At 31.4% G+C, this 14,860-nt stretch overlaps 1 protein-coding gene across 1 annotated transcript in view; it reads left to right on the plus strand.

The window, feature by feature from the left end:
* LOC145283693 (alpha-centractin) overlaps positions 1 to 14,860 on the plus strand; it is a 77,280-nt gene that overhangs the window by 44,608 nt on the left and 17,812 nt on the right. The window contains exons 4-5 of the mRNA XM_080132719.1: positions 2,430 to 2,555; positions 10,324 to 10,448. Of these exons, the coding sequence (XP_079988845.1) occupies positions 2,430 to 2,555; positions 10,324 to 10,448 (251 nt within the window). The remainder of the gene's footprint in view (positions 1 to 2,429; positions 2,556 to 10,323; positions 10,449 to 14,860) is intronic.

Raw genomic sequence — 14,860 nt, forward strand, 5'->3', positions numbered from 1 at the left:
TTGTTCCAACTAGTCAGGGTTTGATGAAAGTTGCTATATTTGTATTTGTGCACTTTCAACAGTTTTTGGGTGGGTGTATGTCGAGAGATCTTAATATCAACCAAGAGACATGTCTACCAAATCTTTTGTCTGTTAATCCTCTGAGTGGTTGATCATCAAAAGTTGGAAGTCTTTGCAACTTTACTCAGGACTGCTGTGGTGCAGGTCATGGAAGAAGCCGGCTAAACCTAACCAAGGTGAATACCATTGCAGTACACTATATATTAGTGGCCTGGCATGGCCACAGGGGAGACAACCAAGGATAAAAACCATAAGCAAAATTCATCCCAAAGCAATAAAACTAAAGCTGGCTTACCAGGACGCTATATATATACAAATGTAGGTAAATTTGGACATATTTTATTGGTTTGAAAATATAGGTGCTTTTTTACCAATTGTCATAAAATTTTAACCATAGAATATTATAATCTTCAAAAAGCCAGCAATTTTTCATGTAGTTTTATCTCATAGGACCAAAGATATGAGCATTTCAATATTAAATTTTGCTACCAATATGTATATGTATATATCTATACTAGCATGGGTGCCCGGCGTTACCCGGGTGTTTGGAGGTGTAGCTGAGCAAAAAAAAAAAAAGGTAAATTTTTTTAACTTTGACCCCGATTATGACCCCTTCAGATTTATTGTTTTGGGCTCAAATGAAGTTATTAAGTTAGATCCATGTCCAAGGAACCTATATCTAAAATTTCAAGTGTTTACATCCAAAATTGGCGAAAGAGTTTGGTAGAGTTCTCAAAGGTCAAATCGTTGCACATAGATTTTCCCAAATCTCAGTACCCTGTATATCAAATTTCGAGTCTGTAGAAAAAAAATTGACAAGAGTTATTGCGTAGGGAAATGTACACAGACAGACACACAGACACGTTCACTTTTATAGATATATATATATGTCAAAGTGTCTGTCTGTGTACATTTCCCTACACAATAACTCTGTCAATTTGGGAAAATCTTTGTAATCAGTTTTCGGCCTGAAATTTAGCTTTTAAGGGGTCAAAGTTCAACGATTTGACCTTTGAGAACTCTACCAAACTCCTCCGCCAATTTGGAAATTTTAGATATAGGTTCCTTGGACATGGATCTAACTTAATAACTTTATTTGAGCCCAAAACAATAAATCTTAAGGGGTCATAATAGAAGTCAAAGTTAAAAAAAAAAAATTAATCTCGGCTGTCTCTACCAAATTACTCAGACAATTTCTGGTCTAAACATTTGAAATTTGACATAAAGGGTATTCAGAGATAGGGCAAGCTTTTTAATCGGCTTGGGTCAAAAATTTGAGCTACAAATATATAAATCTATGTATGTCTGTTCGCATGTCTGCCTAAAACTTTCGACAGAGGCGACGGATTTTCACAAGATCAGTATCGTTTTGAAGCTCGACCCTTCAGATGACAAATATCGAAAAATTGACTAAAAACATTAATTTCTTCACCCTTAACTGGGAACTTTTTTACAGGGAGGGGTCGCTTTTTTTGCCGATATTTTCAAAAGTCATCCCCTCTTTTTGATTGTCTAGCCTTAATTTAAACCTACGTCACTTCCAGTTTGGCGGTGGTTGTAACAGCAAAGATGTCACGTTTTTTCCCCGTTCTTTTTCTCCTTCGCAGTACAGGTTTGAGCCTGCCTTCCTACTACTACTTTTTTTTTTTTTTTTTTTGCTCAACACACACCTCCAAACACCCGGGCAATGCTGGGCACCCATGCTAGTATATATATATATATATATATAGAGAGAGAGAGAGAGATTCCACTTTTTTTTAGCAATTTTATAAATTTCAAATTTCGGCAACCATTGGTCAGAATTTTAGAAATGCAAGCTTGCCTGAATTGTATAGTAGGCTATATGACATTTGCCCTTAATATCATCCATCATTCAGAGCCTATTTTTGGCATTTTTTTGCAGCCATAAAATGTTTCAATCATAATCATTCGTTTTTCTAGTTTTGCATATGAATTAGAAAATATCTGATATTTCCCTAAAACCTGCATGTTTTAATCTCCCCTCCATTAAGGCCAGAGGTTTTGGAGAAATATATTTGAAGTTTTCCAGAGAGAAAACTCTGTATAATTGCATAAAATCACTTCTCTTTAATGTTTTGATGAGGGAGAAAATGTGTCACAATTCTCATAGTTTTCTTAACTGTAATGAGTATATCCACAGAATAAAATATATTTGTGCCAATAACATAATAAAGGAAAAATAAATAAATCGGCCAGTTTCAATCAAATATTAATATGTAAAACAGATTGCTATTTGGATTTGACTGAAAATCAGACAAGATGACAATATGTTATATAACTGATTTGACTCATTTTTATTTTTAATGAATTAAAAAAAAAAAAAAAAAATCTTTGGTTTTTCTTTCCAGGAATATCGTGGATTACTTACAATTAAGTATCCAATGGAACATGGGATAATCCGTGACTGGAATGATATGGAAAGAATTTGGCAATATATTTATTCGAAAGATCAACTGCAGACTTTTGCAGAAGAGGTAAGAACAGCAGCATTTGAATTTTATTTAGAAGAGGAACTTAATATTTAAAACTTAACTTCCAAGAGTCTTCTGAAAGCTTCAAAATGTTTCATATACACATCTACTGCTGGTAGCTATGGTGATACATCATCACCATGTTCGTTTTTTTATTTATTTTTTATTTTGTTGATATTTAACAATAATTTAGGAAGTTTGTCATTTGTACTAGGTACCGGCAGCCAAAATTTTTAAATCGCCCATGGCTAAATTTGATTAAAAATACACACAAACACAAGAAAAACAAAACAAAAATCATGAAGATATCTTGTTTAGTCTTCAAGTTATGATCATTTTCATATTTGCAAGTGTAGCATGAACATGTTTACATTACGACATGGCAACTTTGAAAGCAACTGACAAAAGTTTTTTGAAGTATCAGCAAATAAAACTGAATTAAAGAAAATTAAATATGAACATGCAATATAATTCTATACATAGTGGTTATTATGCCTATTTTTTTATTTTTTTTTTTTTCAAACAATTCCAGCTGCAAATCGATAAAAATACTGATATGTTCAATTTCAATGGCGGAAATAAAGTACCGAATGTTTTAAATGTATACAAACTTCAAAATCACAAAAACTATTAAAGATACATATGTGAAATTTTGCATGCATAATCAATACATATTGTAGAATGTCATACCTAAATTTCAACTCTGTACACCTTGTAGTTCTAAAATAATAAACTTAAAAATCGCGATAATTCACTGTTTATCATGGCGAAGTATCGTATATAAGCAAACGTACCTGTTCAACACCAATTTACATTCAATACAAAAGGAAGCTGCATGTTAACAATAGAGTTCTCTATACAATTGATATTTCCTTGTGATTCTGTTGAACTCTTCGCTTGGAACTGACCACATTCGTCCATTTGAGGTGGTTACCTCAAACCCCCAATCAAACACATACAGAGAAGAGACTTTCTCTACTTCTGACCTTGCCCATCTAAAGGCATTTATTTTCACTTTACACTTGTCCAGAAATTTCACTTGTCCTTCTTCACTACTTGTGACAGAAATTACTTGACCTAAATAAAAGTCATCGTCATAATATACTGCCACAAACTGTCCTTGTTTGCTAAAGCTGTAGTTTCCAAACTCTGCCTGATCAACTAAAGCACTTTCTTCATCTGTTTCGCTTTGTGATTCTTCATTGTCGGGAAGTGTTTCATAGTCATTTATTAGGTCTGAGCCATTCAAAAATGCTTTCAAGTGGCTTGCTAGTAACTCTAAAGGTCGGTCAAATTTTAAATGTTCAGACTTATTGCTCAGAACTATTTTCTGAAACCTAATTTCATCTTTGAGGGCCTCAAGTCTACTATTCCTGCTTCCTAGCACATGTAGCATTTGTGTGACATTCTTTTCACTGAAACAAGGCCCACCATGTGTCTTCACTCTCTCAATGATGAGATTTTTTCTTATGGCTTGCTTCCTTGCATTTTTCTCCTTTTCTTGTTTTGTTTTCTCCAGTTGTTGCTTTCTCTTCTGAAGTACCATCTTCTGTAATGCCTGGTGTTTTATTCAGACTTCTTTAGATTTGGATCCACACAATCCAAGCAACTTGTTCCTTTTCAGATTTAATATCAAGCCAAATTGAAGTCTTGTTTTTCTTCAGCATATTGATGGTGCTATGGTGGTGTAAAGATGCATATCGTCTCTTGAAAATGCTAAAATCCAAATTACCAAAGCATTCTTCTATCAAATTGATTATCTGGCTATGCTGCATTTGCTGACGTTTCTTTTCATCTTTAATATCATAGTATCTTCCACCTGGCAGGAAGTCTGTCAGCTGACGTTGAAGAACATCTTTGTATGCTGAACAAAGTCTATAAAGTAAACTTTGAACAATAGTCTTCTTTTGTGCATCCATTTTGTAGAGGGCAGAAAAAACAGGGCTGTTTAAATTGATGCTAAAAAGTGGTGGAAAGTTGGCATCTGTCAATTGTTCGGCATCATGTTCCCATCTTCCAAGAGCAGCATTCATTTCCACAACAGCAAAAGAAGTCCAAGTATTTTGGTTGTCTGCTGAGTAGGATCCAGTAAGGTCCAGTAACTTTGTGGTATAACAGTCCAAGTGCAACCATGGCGCAGTCAATTGAATCACTCCTTGCGTCATGAAACACACTTTCTTGCTTGAGATTCAATGATGCCATGAAATCTTGAAAAAAATGTCACAATATCATTTCGATGATAGTGGAGTGAAGCAGCAGCCTGAAAAAGATTGTTAAACCTATTCCCTCTAAAACTTGTTATGCTAGAATTTTGTGACTGAAGGTGACAATAGGCTTCCCATGAGGCTCTGCATCCATTTTTCTCATCACCTCTTGGTCCCAACACATCACAAGCAGTCCTGATAAAGCAATATGCTGCATTTTCTGAACTTGAAGAAAACCTTTTGAATTTTTCAAGACCATCTCTGCCGATTTTCTCATTCAGATGTTGTTCCAATTTTCTCAAGACTTTTTCGGATTCAGAACTGAGGCCAAGAAGGAAGTGAGCATTACAATGCAAAAACTCCATGTTTTCATCAATGCCAAGTGTATTCATCCTCTTTATGTTAAAGGCTTTGTCGGATGAGTTCATGACACTTGCTCTGTTACTCATAAGACCAGTCAGATTCTGTAACATTGACCGGTATACAGTATCCACTTCACTATCTGTATAGAGAGCAGTCAACTCCTGGAACAGATTAAAGGCCACATCAACAAGTGTATCTGAATCTTCTTTGAATACTGAAGTGAATCCACCTGAAAGCAACTGACCAACATCTGTTGAAAGTTGGTGTCTCACAATCTTTTGCCGATTCCTAGTTATACCATCAGAATGTAAGTCTATATTTCTTGATTGCAGTAATACTTCAACTATTTGTTGTTTGGCGAGGACATGCCCTTTGTCAGCATACCTTAGAGATGATCGCTCTGATGGCAGGTCTTTTGAATCTATAGCTGTGTGAAAGATGTGTCTTGCTACAATATCAATTATCTTTCCACAATTCTTGCAAGATACTTCTGCTTGCCCTATCAATTCAATGACACACTTGATGACATCTTTGGTGTACCGGTTGCTATTATATTCCTTCATAGAAACATTTCTTTTTTCAGCCTGATTAAGAAAATCAAATTTCATAACATAGGATTACATGGTTTAATTTTTGGAAAAGTACTTGTTTGTCTAATTTTAATTTTTTGCCAATACTACACTGACAAGGCAGTTTCGTACGCGAGTGGACATTCAACAGCCTTTGTTTATGCTCGTGCGTAGCGTAAGCGAAGGCTGGGCTGTAAAATGGAAAATAGTCCCAGAGTTCAGGAGTTAATACCATGCAAAAGAAATCAAACAAAACTTTTTAGCCAATAAACACACAAAAAAAATGCCCCCCCCCTCTAAGGTGGCCAGAAAGTGGGTACTCATTTTAAGTTAAATTTAAATGGAAAAGTGATTACCCACTTTTCAAAAAAGTAATTTCTTCATATCATGAAAACTATTTTTTTGCGACGGTAACAGTTTTCAGATTCGTTTTTAGCACACCGAAATCTACAAAGAAACACATTTTGTTATATACGGACGTGAGACGGGCCTTAAAGTAAAATAATACTGCGTCTTCAACATAAAAGTTGTTTTCATTGTGCTAATTTGATTTTTCTGTCTAGAATAAAATAAATGAAAACAATGGTACTTAGGAAGTGAGCTATTATTTAGGAAACATGATAGGGGGAGCATGTTTTTTAACTAGTCTGTACTTTCACCTAACAATTTAATAAACGATACAAGAATAAAATATCTTAAAACAATAGTATTTATGAAACAAACTATTATTTAGAAAACCACTCTTAACTGTGTGTGTGTGTGTGTGTGTGTCGTTTTTTTTTTTTTTTTTTTAATTATTTTCGGTGCTTCTACACTTTATTGCCGAAATTGGAGATGCCATTTTATTTCATGCACCTGCTGTCCAAATTTAGGAGAGAACATATTAAACTATGGCCGAAGCATGAAATAAATAACAAAAAAATTAAACTTCCGGAAAGAACTATGAAAAAAAGTAAATAAAAAAGTGAAAGAGAACATATATCCGTAATTGTTTAATTGGAAATGTTTCGATTTAATTAATGAGAACGGGAAAGTTTTTCATCAAACATTTTTTTTTATTAAAAACATAAAATGAAATGACATATTCATAATGGTTTAAACTGGGCGAGCGGCTTTTTTTTTTTTTTTTTTTTTTTTTTTTTAACAAATAAATAATTTTAAACATTTTTTTGAATTAAAGCAACTTTGAAAGGTACACAACAAATTAATTTAAATGATTGTTTTTTTCTTTTTTTAACGGGGAAGTGGGTTGTTTAGTTATTTATTTTTTTGTTTTAACTGCAATCGTTCTCCAGTTTAATTTTTTTTTGTTATTTATTTCATGCTTCAGCCATAGTCTTACCTTGATTTGGACAGCAGGTGCGTGAAATAAAATAAAAGAAAAGAAAACAATAGTACTTATGAAGCGAACTAACATGTGGAAGAGAGGGTGTTTTTTGTTTTTTTTTAAATTTAGTCTAGTCTGTACTTTCGGTACTTATGCACTTAGTGAACTGTGCTGAAATAACATTTAGAAAGCCATTCTTAACATGGGGAGGAGAGGGTGTTTTGTAACGCTTCTGAACTTTCAACTAACAATTTAATATAAAAAGTTATCGTAAAACTTTAATTTAACTTGAAAATACTATTTAAAAATAGCGCGGTTTCGCTGTAAATGCATAACCACCGTACTTTCATCTATGGACGTCAATAGTTTTTTACGTTGTTTCAAACTTTAATTTTATGCAGTCGCATGCCTTGAATTAGATATCTACCATGCACCAAATCATTTTCAAATAAATACAAAATGCTAGAAACGCGCCGTTCACTTTGCTTCTTGTCTAGCATTTTTTACGCTCTTTTGCCAAGTTTGTTTACTTTCAGGAAACTGGTTTAGAATGCCGAATAAACAAATATTTAGATACTCAAACGTTTTAAAATTAAATCACTAGTTTTATAAATGGTTTATTATAAATACTCCCTATTTATTTCCCCTCCAAAATGATACAATATTAATTTAATTTTTGAAAATAATCCAAAATATCGCTCGTTTTTTTTTATGTTAAAAAGCTGAACACGTGCTAACTACATGTTGCAAAATACTTGTGAATATTTAAAATATTCAAACGTAATTTTTACAAATTAATGTACAGAAATGGTTTCTTATCGCTTATATTGAAATTGAAGCAGTATAGTTACCTATTTAGTGAAATACCGAAGTCGAACAACTTTCATTCATTGACTCGCACATTTTCGCCGTGTTCACGGTTCACGCAATTTTGTCCAAAAGACTCCCGAGTTGTCAATTTTCTTTCTCCTTGCGCATTTTCGCGAATAAAACTAGGTACAATTTCTTAGCACCATTTTATAGGAAATTGAATAAACTTCATGTTTGCCATGATTATTATGAATAGTTAATTCACTAGAAGCAAATTAAATCAAAAAAAAAATTTTTTAAAGAATTTTGCACATTTTTTTTATATTTGTTGTAATTTTTATACGTAAATAAAGATCATTCTTTGCTTAATTTGATGCTATTTATAGTTTTTTTAATGGTCGAATTGCAAAAATTCGTGAGAGTTTTAAATAAGAAGTATGATTTTCTTGATTTTTTAAAAAATTAGCAGCTAGCGTTCCACGTCAAAATGTTATCACTTTTGTTGGTGCTATTAAAATAAATCAGTAAAATTGAATTTTTATTCAACAAATACAAAATAAACACCATACGAAAGAGGAAGATTTGCTCTTTCATTTAATATATATTTTATCCAAAAACAAGTTCAAACAAATGAAATACAGGCTGGTGAACATAACCTAAAGTTGACTATTTTTTACGAATTCAACTCATTTTTCAGGCTGCTGCCGGTACCTATTTGTACACAGTGAACCAGTGATGCAACGGATAAAGGTGATGATTGCAAGCAGTTCTAAGTGACAGTTTTCTGGGGGTTGAAGGTTCAATGCTTATGATAATAACTAAGAATAAGATAAAGTTATTAACAATTCTACCCAGTCATAGTTGACTGAATGAGAATGATCTACATCTCACTAGCTTAAATAACAGGTTCAGTTTCAAATTTAATATAGATTCCTGAGTTCAACATAATAATTCCCAAGTTTGAAAAGAGACTCCTCAAGTTAAAACTTTGATTGGAGAGGTCAACACCTATAAATTTATAATTTGGATTGAATAACCAATTTGTGTGCAGAAATGTAAAACTATTGAAATTGATGAGAACTCTGACGTGCAAAAAGTATATCTGGTTAGTAGATGTGGAACAGTTTATGTAGCTGGTTCAGCTCAAAAGGGAAGTTCAAAAGAAAGCATGGGAGGAAATAATAAAAATCAACGTGAAGGATAAATAAAAACCTAGATAGTATACTTTGGAAGTTCATTTCTTAAACCTGTCCAACATACACCAGCATGTAAAACAGACATTAAACCGAATATGGTGAAATGAGCACCTCTTTGTCTTTGTAAAATAAAGTTGATTTTCTTTGTAGTTTTTTGCATGTTTGTGATTATTTACAAGATATCAATCTGTATAAATTAATATTTATTTTTCATTAACAAGAAAAATCTAAATGTTACATTTAAGAGTTTTCCAAAAGCATTTCTGTTAATAAACATTCATAATAATAGCTGAACAAATCCTATATAAATAGATTATTTTTCCACCATTCACATTTTTTTTTTTTTTTTTTTTTCAGAATTTGTTTGATTTTAAAAATATTAGATCTTTTCTATTTTTAGAAATGAAAAATATTGTATTAATGGTAAATAATAAATTCCCAACAAATAAAGCAGATACAATGAAACCTTTTAGATATTCAGTCTGATTTAGCTATTTGAACTTTCCTATAAATAGAGCTTAAAACATAACCATAACAAAATAATTTTATCTTTGGCATTATATTACAAATTTATGATTTACATCGTCTTTCAAAACATGAATTCAAACATGAGTGATAATAAAAAATGAAGGAGTAACATTAATAGCATTGCAATACTAGAATTTTGGCCCATAAGACTCCTGATTCTAGTTAATTTTTTTCTTTTTTCCAGCAATTGAAAATCTTATCTAAACACATGTATTTATAATGAAAAAATGGGTGCTTATTTAGAATTAAACTTAATTAAAAAAAAAAAAATACAGAAAAATCTTTGATGTACGTCTCCTCACAAAACAAAGATGTCATATTCCAAAAATGATGTAAATTGATCATGTAGTTTTTTTAATTAAGAAAATTAAATTTTATGATTTTTAGCAATTAATAATTTTTGGCAGCCATGGTACGATTCGTAAATCTCGGTAATCAAATTGAGTTATCTGCCCTTGAATTTTCAAAGATGATGTCTCTCTGGCCCTACTGATCATAAAATTTGAGTTTCTTATTTAAACAAACACTTGCTCGATTTACCTGATTTTTAGAATATGACATCTGCGTTCCATGACATACATCATGAATATTTGCCTTTATTTATTTATTTATTTTTAATCAAGTGTAACTCTAAGCACCAAAAACTGTTTTCATTCAATTACGAATTAAACTTTGACAAAACAAATATCTGATATTTTCTTTTTATAACTTAAATAAGTGTAAATAACATTATTTTTGTGGGGAAACTTGTTAAAATGTTATTGTTTATTTCAGCATCCTGTTCTTTTAACTGAAGCACCATTGAATCCTCGACGAAACAGAGAGAAGGCTGCTGAAATCTTCTTTGAAACATTCAATGTTCCTGCACTTTATATTTCCATGCAAGCTGTCCTTAGTTTGTAAGTTGCAGTTCTTTTGTCTTTTTCTTTATTACTAGCTGGATCCATATAAATCACACAATATTATTATTTATATCTGAGTAGTATTTCCCTTTTTTTTTTTTAAATTTATCCATTATTTAGATATGGCTACATTTTATAAAAGAGAGATTAACCCTTTTTTCTTTTAAAAGTATATTTAGCATGATTGCAACCAGGGTTGCAAAGTCAGATGATAAATTATATCTTCCACTCCGACCCAACGGAAATCTATTCTGCAGCCTCCCACACCTGTTCTGCAAGCATTTTATAAATACTTTTCATGTATATTATTTTTTACGTTTAACATTCACTTATATGATAAATATACTCACATATACATTCAACCAGCTTTATAGAATAAGTTAAGATAACAAAAGGATAAAAAATTTACAATGAAATTTTATTATGCTATCAGTTCAAAAGAGAATACAATATTTAGGGATAGGGAAACCTCTTTAGGCCATGGCATTTTGAAGCCAAATGCTTCTAATCAGAAGAGGAGAGTAAAGACATTATTCAAAGAAGAAATTTTTTAAAAGATAATATTGCCTTTATGGAAAGAGGATCAAAAGAAAAACAGGAAAAAGCTATAATGTAGCATGTGTTGCTTCTTATTGATTTAGGCCTGTTTTTTTTTTTTTTTGTTGTTTTTAAAAGATTGTAATTCCAGATTGATCCCAGACTAATCCAATTAACACATTCCATTTGATTCGGGAACTGGATAATTTTCAGATTACAATCCGATTGTTATCTGATGTAATCCACAGTGGTTTCGCTCAAAGACAGAATTTTCATTGATCCTGTGTGACATCACGACCAAAATGAAAACGGCTATCCAGACAGGATTCGCAGTGATCTGATGGACCAAAATATCTTGATGAAGTAGAAGCATTGCAGTACAGTACAAAAGTAAAAGCAAAACCATACAAAAACTGCTAAATTGTGCAACTGGTAAAACCAAACAGGAAAACCATGTAACAAATAAAATAAATTTATTGAACTTGTCGGATAAAGAATTCTGACTCCTAGTACTCTTAGAAATCCGACTCTGACTCCAGCTAAAACCTCCAATTGACTCCGACTCGACAACCCTGTTTGCAACCATTAAAATAGACATTTTGAAAAACTAAAATATTAACTCTCTCAAATATTAGATTTCAAAATAAGTCTAAAAAACCTTTATCTTTATTAGACATAAATTTAGAACTTTTTAAAAATAAGTGACTTAAATCAATTTCATTTTTTTGAAGCCAGTCAAAAGTCAAGAAGTGCAACGGATATGTGCTAAGTAATAATCAGTTTTTATGTTTAAAGTTCAATCCTCAGTATTCATACTAAGACTAAAATTATGAATTACTTGGGAGGTCTACCCAGTCATAGCTGACAGAATGAGAACAAACTACCCATATGAATTAAATAAAGGGTTCCATTCAAAATTCTGTACAGATTCCCAACTTCGACAAGACACATCTGGAGAAGGTCAGAGATTACATCATCCAAAATGTGAGAATAAAAGATCAAATGTAAAATTAATCTCTCTTTATGTATGGATTAAATAATATCAATATCTGTGATGATATTCTCTATTGTTTATAATGAACTATTCCAATCTTCTGTTTTATAGTTTTACTAGCGAGGGGTACCCGGCGTTGCCCGGGTGTTTGGAGGTGTGTGTGTGTGGAAACTCCGGTGGGGGGGGGGGTTAAAAATGTTTTGGTAGGTAAGTATGAGGATCGAACTCGAATCCTTGAGGCAAAGTTGTAAATTAAAGTGTGAAAAAAAAACGTGCGACGTTAACCATTGCATTGCCCCACCGCAAGATGCTAACGGAAACACGTTTGAATTTATTTAATTACTTGGATTTGGCAGGTGGCCGTTTTAATGAGTCAATGAGGTCAAGTTTGACTGCAGGATAGTATTTCATTTACTGCGGGAACGCTTCCCAAGATGTTATAGCAAAAAGACTAACCCACATGCAGCGAGCGACAAATGTCGAATATTTATCTTCCCAAAGTCAAGCAAATTAAATAGATAGGCGAGCTTCGTTGTTAACTCTGAGATATTACGATTTATATGTGATATAAAAAGTTTTAAAAGTTGTTAGGCGACCGACCGCTTCTCTGAAAAAAGCTTTTTGTAGACATACAGAAAAAGTGAACACACATACAAACATACATACATTTTCACTTTTCTATTTATAGATTACTTCTAATTATTAATAAACAGTGAAAAATACAAAAGCAAGAATGATAAATGCTGTAATAGAGGGTATCTTGGTTAATAAAGTGCAAATTTTGGTTTATTAAAATTGGTAAATAATATTTTAACTAGTGTTTAGATGATTAATCAGAATTGGAAGAATCAACAACTTTGATGGTATCGGAATCAAAAAAGTTGATGTCTATTTTCCGATGCCAAAATGATTATTTTAATTGTCTTTTTTTTATTTGATTTTTTTTTAAATAAAATCTTCCATTGCTGGTAATAATGATAAAATAAAAAATATTTATTGATTTTAAATAACCAATAAAGCTAAAATCTATAGATCATCCTCCACAAGTGTAACTTTATGTTTAGGAAAATATCTGCATATTTAATGTGTTTTTTATAGAAATCAGGGAAAATAACAATTCTATAGCTAAATATTTAGAGATTTATAAATAATCAGAATCGAAATTGGGGATTTAGTACAGAATCAGTAATTGTATCGGAATTGGGAAAAATATTGGAATTGTCCTATCACTAATTTTAACAAGTATTTAATGTGACAAATATATAGGAAAACAACTCAGCTTTTAGTATAATAATAGAAGATATGCTAAGGACCTCTGATACATTGAAACAGTCTGTATATGGATGATACACACACATATATATATTCAGCATTTATTTACTTTGACAGTGCTCAATGCATAAGTAGAGCTAGGTATCAAGTTTTGAAGATATATATTGCAATTAATATACACAGAATTTTTAGCATTTCATTCTTGTGAGTGTCTGTCAGGCTATTGCATGGAATCGATGTTACTTTGTTATATATTCCCATGGAATATATAGATATCATTACAGCATATAATGATAAAATATTAAATGGGAGCAATAAAAAAAAAGATAACAAAATTAATAAGAAAGTGACCAACATAATAAAAATTATACAAAGAACAAAAATATAATTACAAGAAATAGTAATGACACAAATTGTAATAGAAATAAAAACATTAGCAATGAGCAAAAAAATAGTAACTGTAGAATACAGGCATCTGTCCACTACAAAATAAATGCCTAACCAAAAGCATCGTTTATCAGGCCACAACATTTGCCAAAGAAAACCTAGAAATAACCTCCCTGGATTTTAAAAACAAATATTATGACAACAGAATTATATTCAAAATCAAAAAATACGGAATGAAAATAGCATTAGTGAACCACTACTGGGAGATCAAGGAAAGTGGACGATCATCGTAGTAGAGTGAAAAATAGTATAGCAGGCCAGCACATATAGAAACTTATACAACCCATGTAGACTATATTTGAATGAGAAATTAGCTATCTTAAATGTTAAAGAGCCCCAAAGTTTATTAAACTACAAGAGTGAAATAGCAAATGTATGTATACACAAAATAAACTTTACCTTAGGATAATACATACACAAAAAACATGAATAAATAATAGCAACAATAATAACAAAAATGATCATCATAATTTTAGTAATTAATAAACAAATACATTAGTATAAGATAAAATTCAAGTGTAAGTGCAGGTAAATTAGAGGTCAAATAAACCATTGCCTGATAAATGTACGCCCATTGGCTTTGATAAATGGGTACATGAATAAAACATAATCTAGCCAACCCAGTACCACGGGAATATATAAAAACATAATGCAACATCGATTACATGCAATAGCCTGACAAATCTTCACGAGGGTGAAACATGGAAAATTTTGTGTAGCTTAATTGCCATATATATTTTCCAAACTTACTATTTATATATATATATATAGTAAGTTATAAAAATATTTATGGCATATATATTTTTTATAACTTACTACCTAGCTCTACCTATGTATTGAACACTGTTGAAGTAAATACTTAAAGTTTATGCATAAAATTATACTTTTGTATATTAATTTATGTGATTAAATGAAGTAGTCATATATTCAAATTATATATATATATATATATATATATATATATATATAAAATTTATAGCCCAAAATAATATTTTTGTTCACGGTACGGAATATTTGAAGTCTATATTTCAATGGTGTTCAGTATATTAGTAGAGCTTTAGTGATTGATAAGAAAATAGCTATTCTCTATATATTTGTACCATTTTTAACTTGTTTATAAAGTTTGTTTGTTAATCTGTTCTTTTGTTATTATGATATA

The sequence above is a fragment of the Euprymna scolopes genome, chromosome 8, assembly GCF_053919585.1.
Source record: "Euprymna scolopes isolate OS-2025 chromosome 8, ASM5391958v1, whole genome shotgun sequence".
Classification (NCBI taxonomy): domain Eukaryota; kingdom Metazoa; phylum Mollusca; class Cephalopoda; order Sepiida; family Sepiolidae; genus Euprymna; species Euprymna scolopes.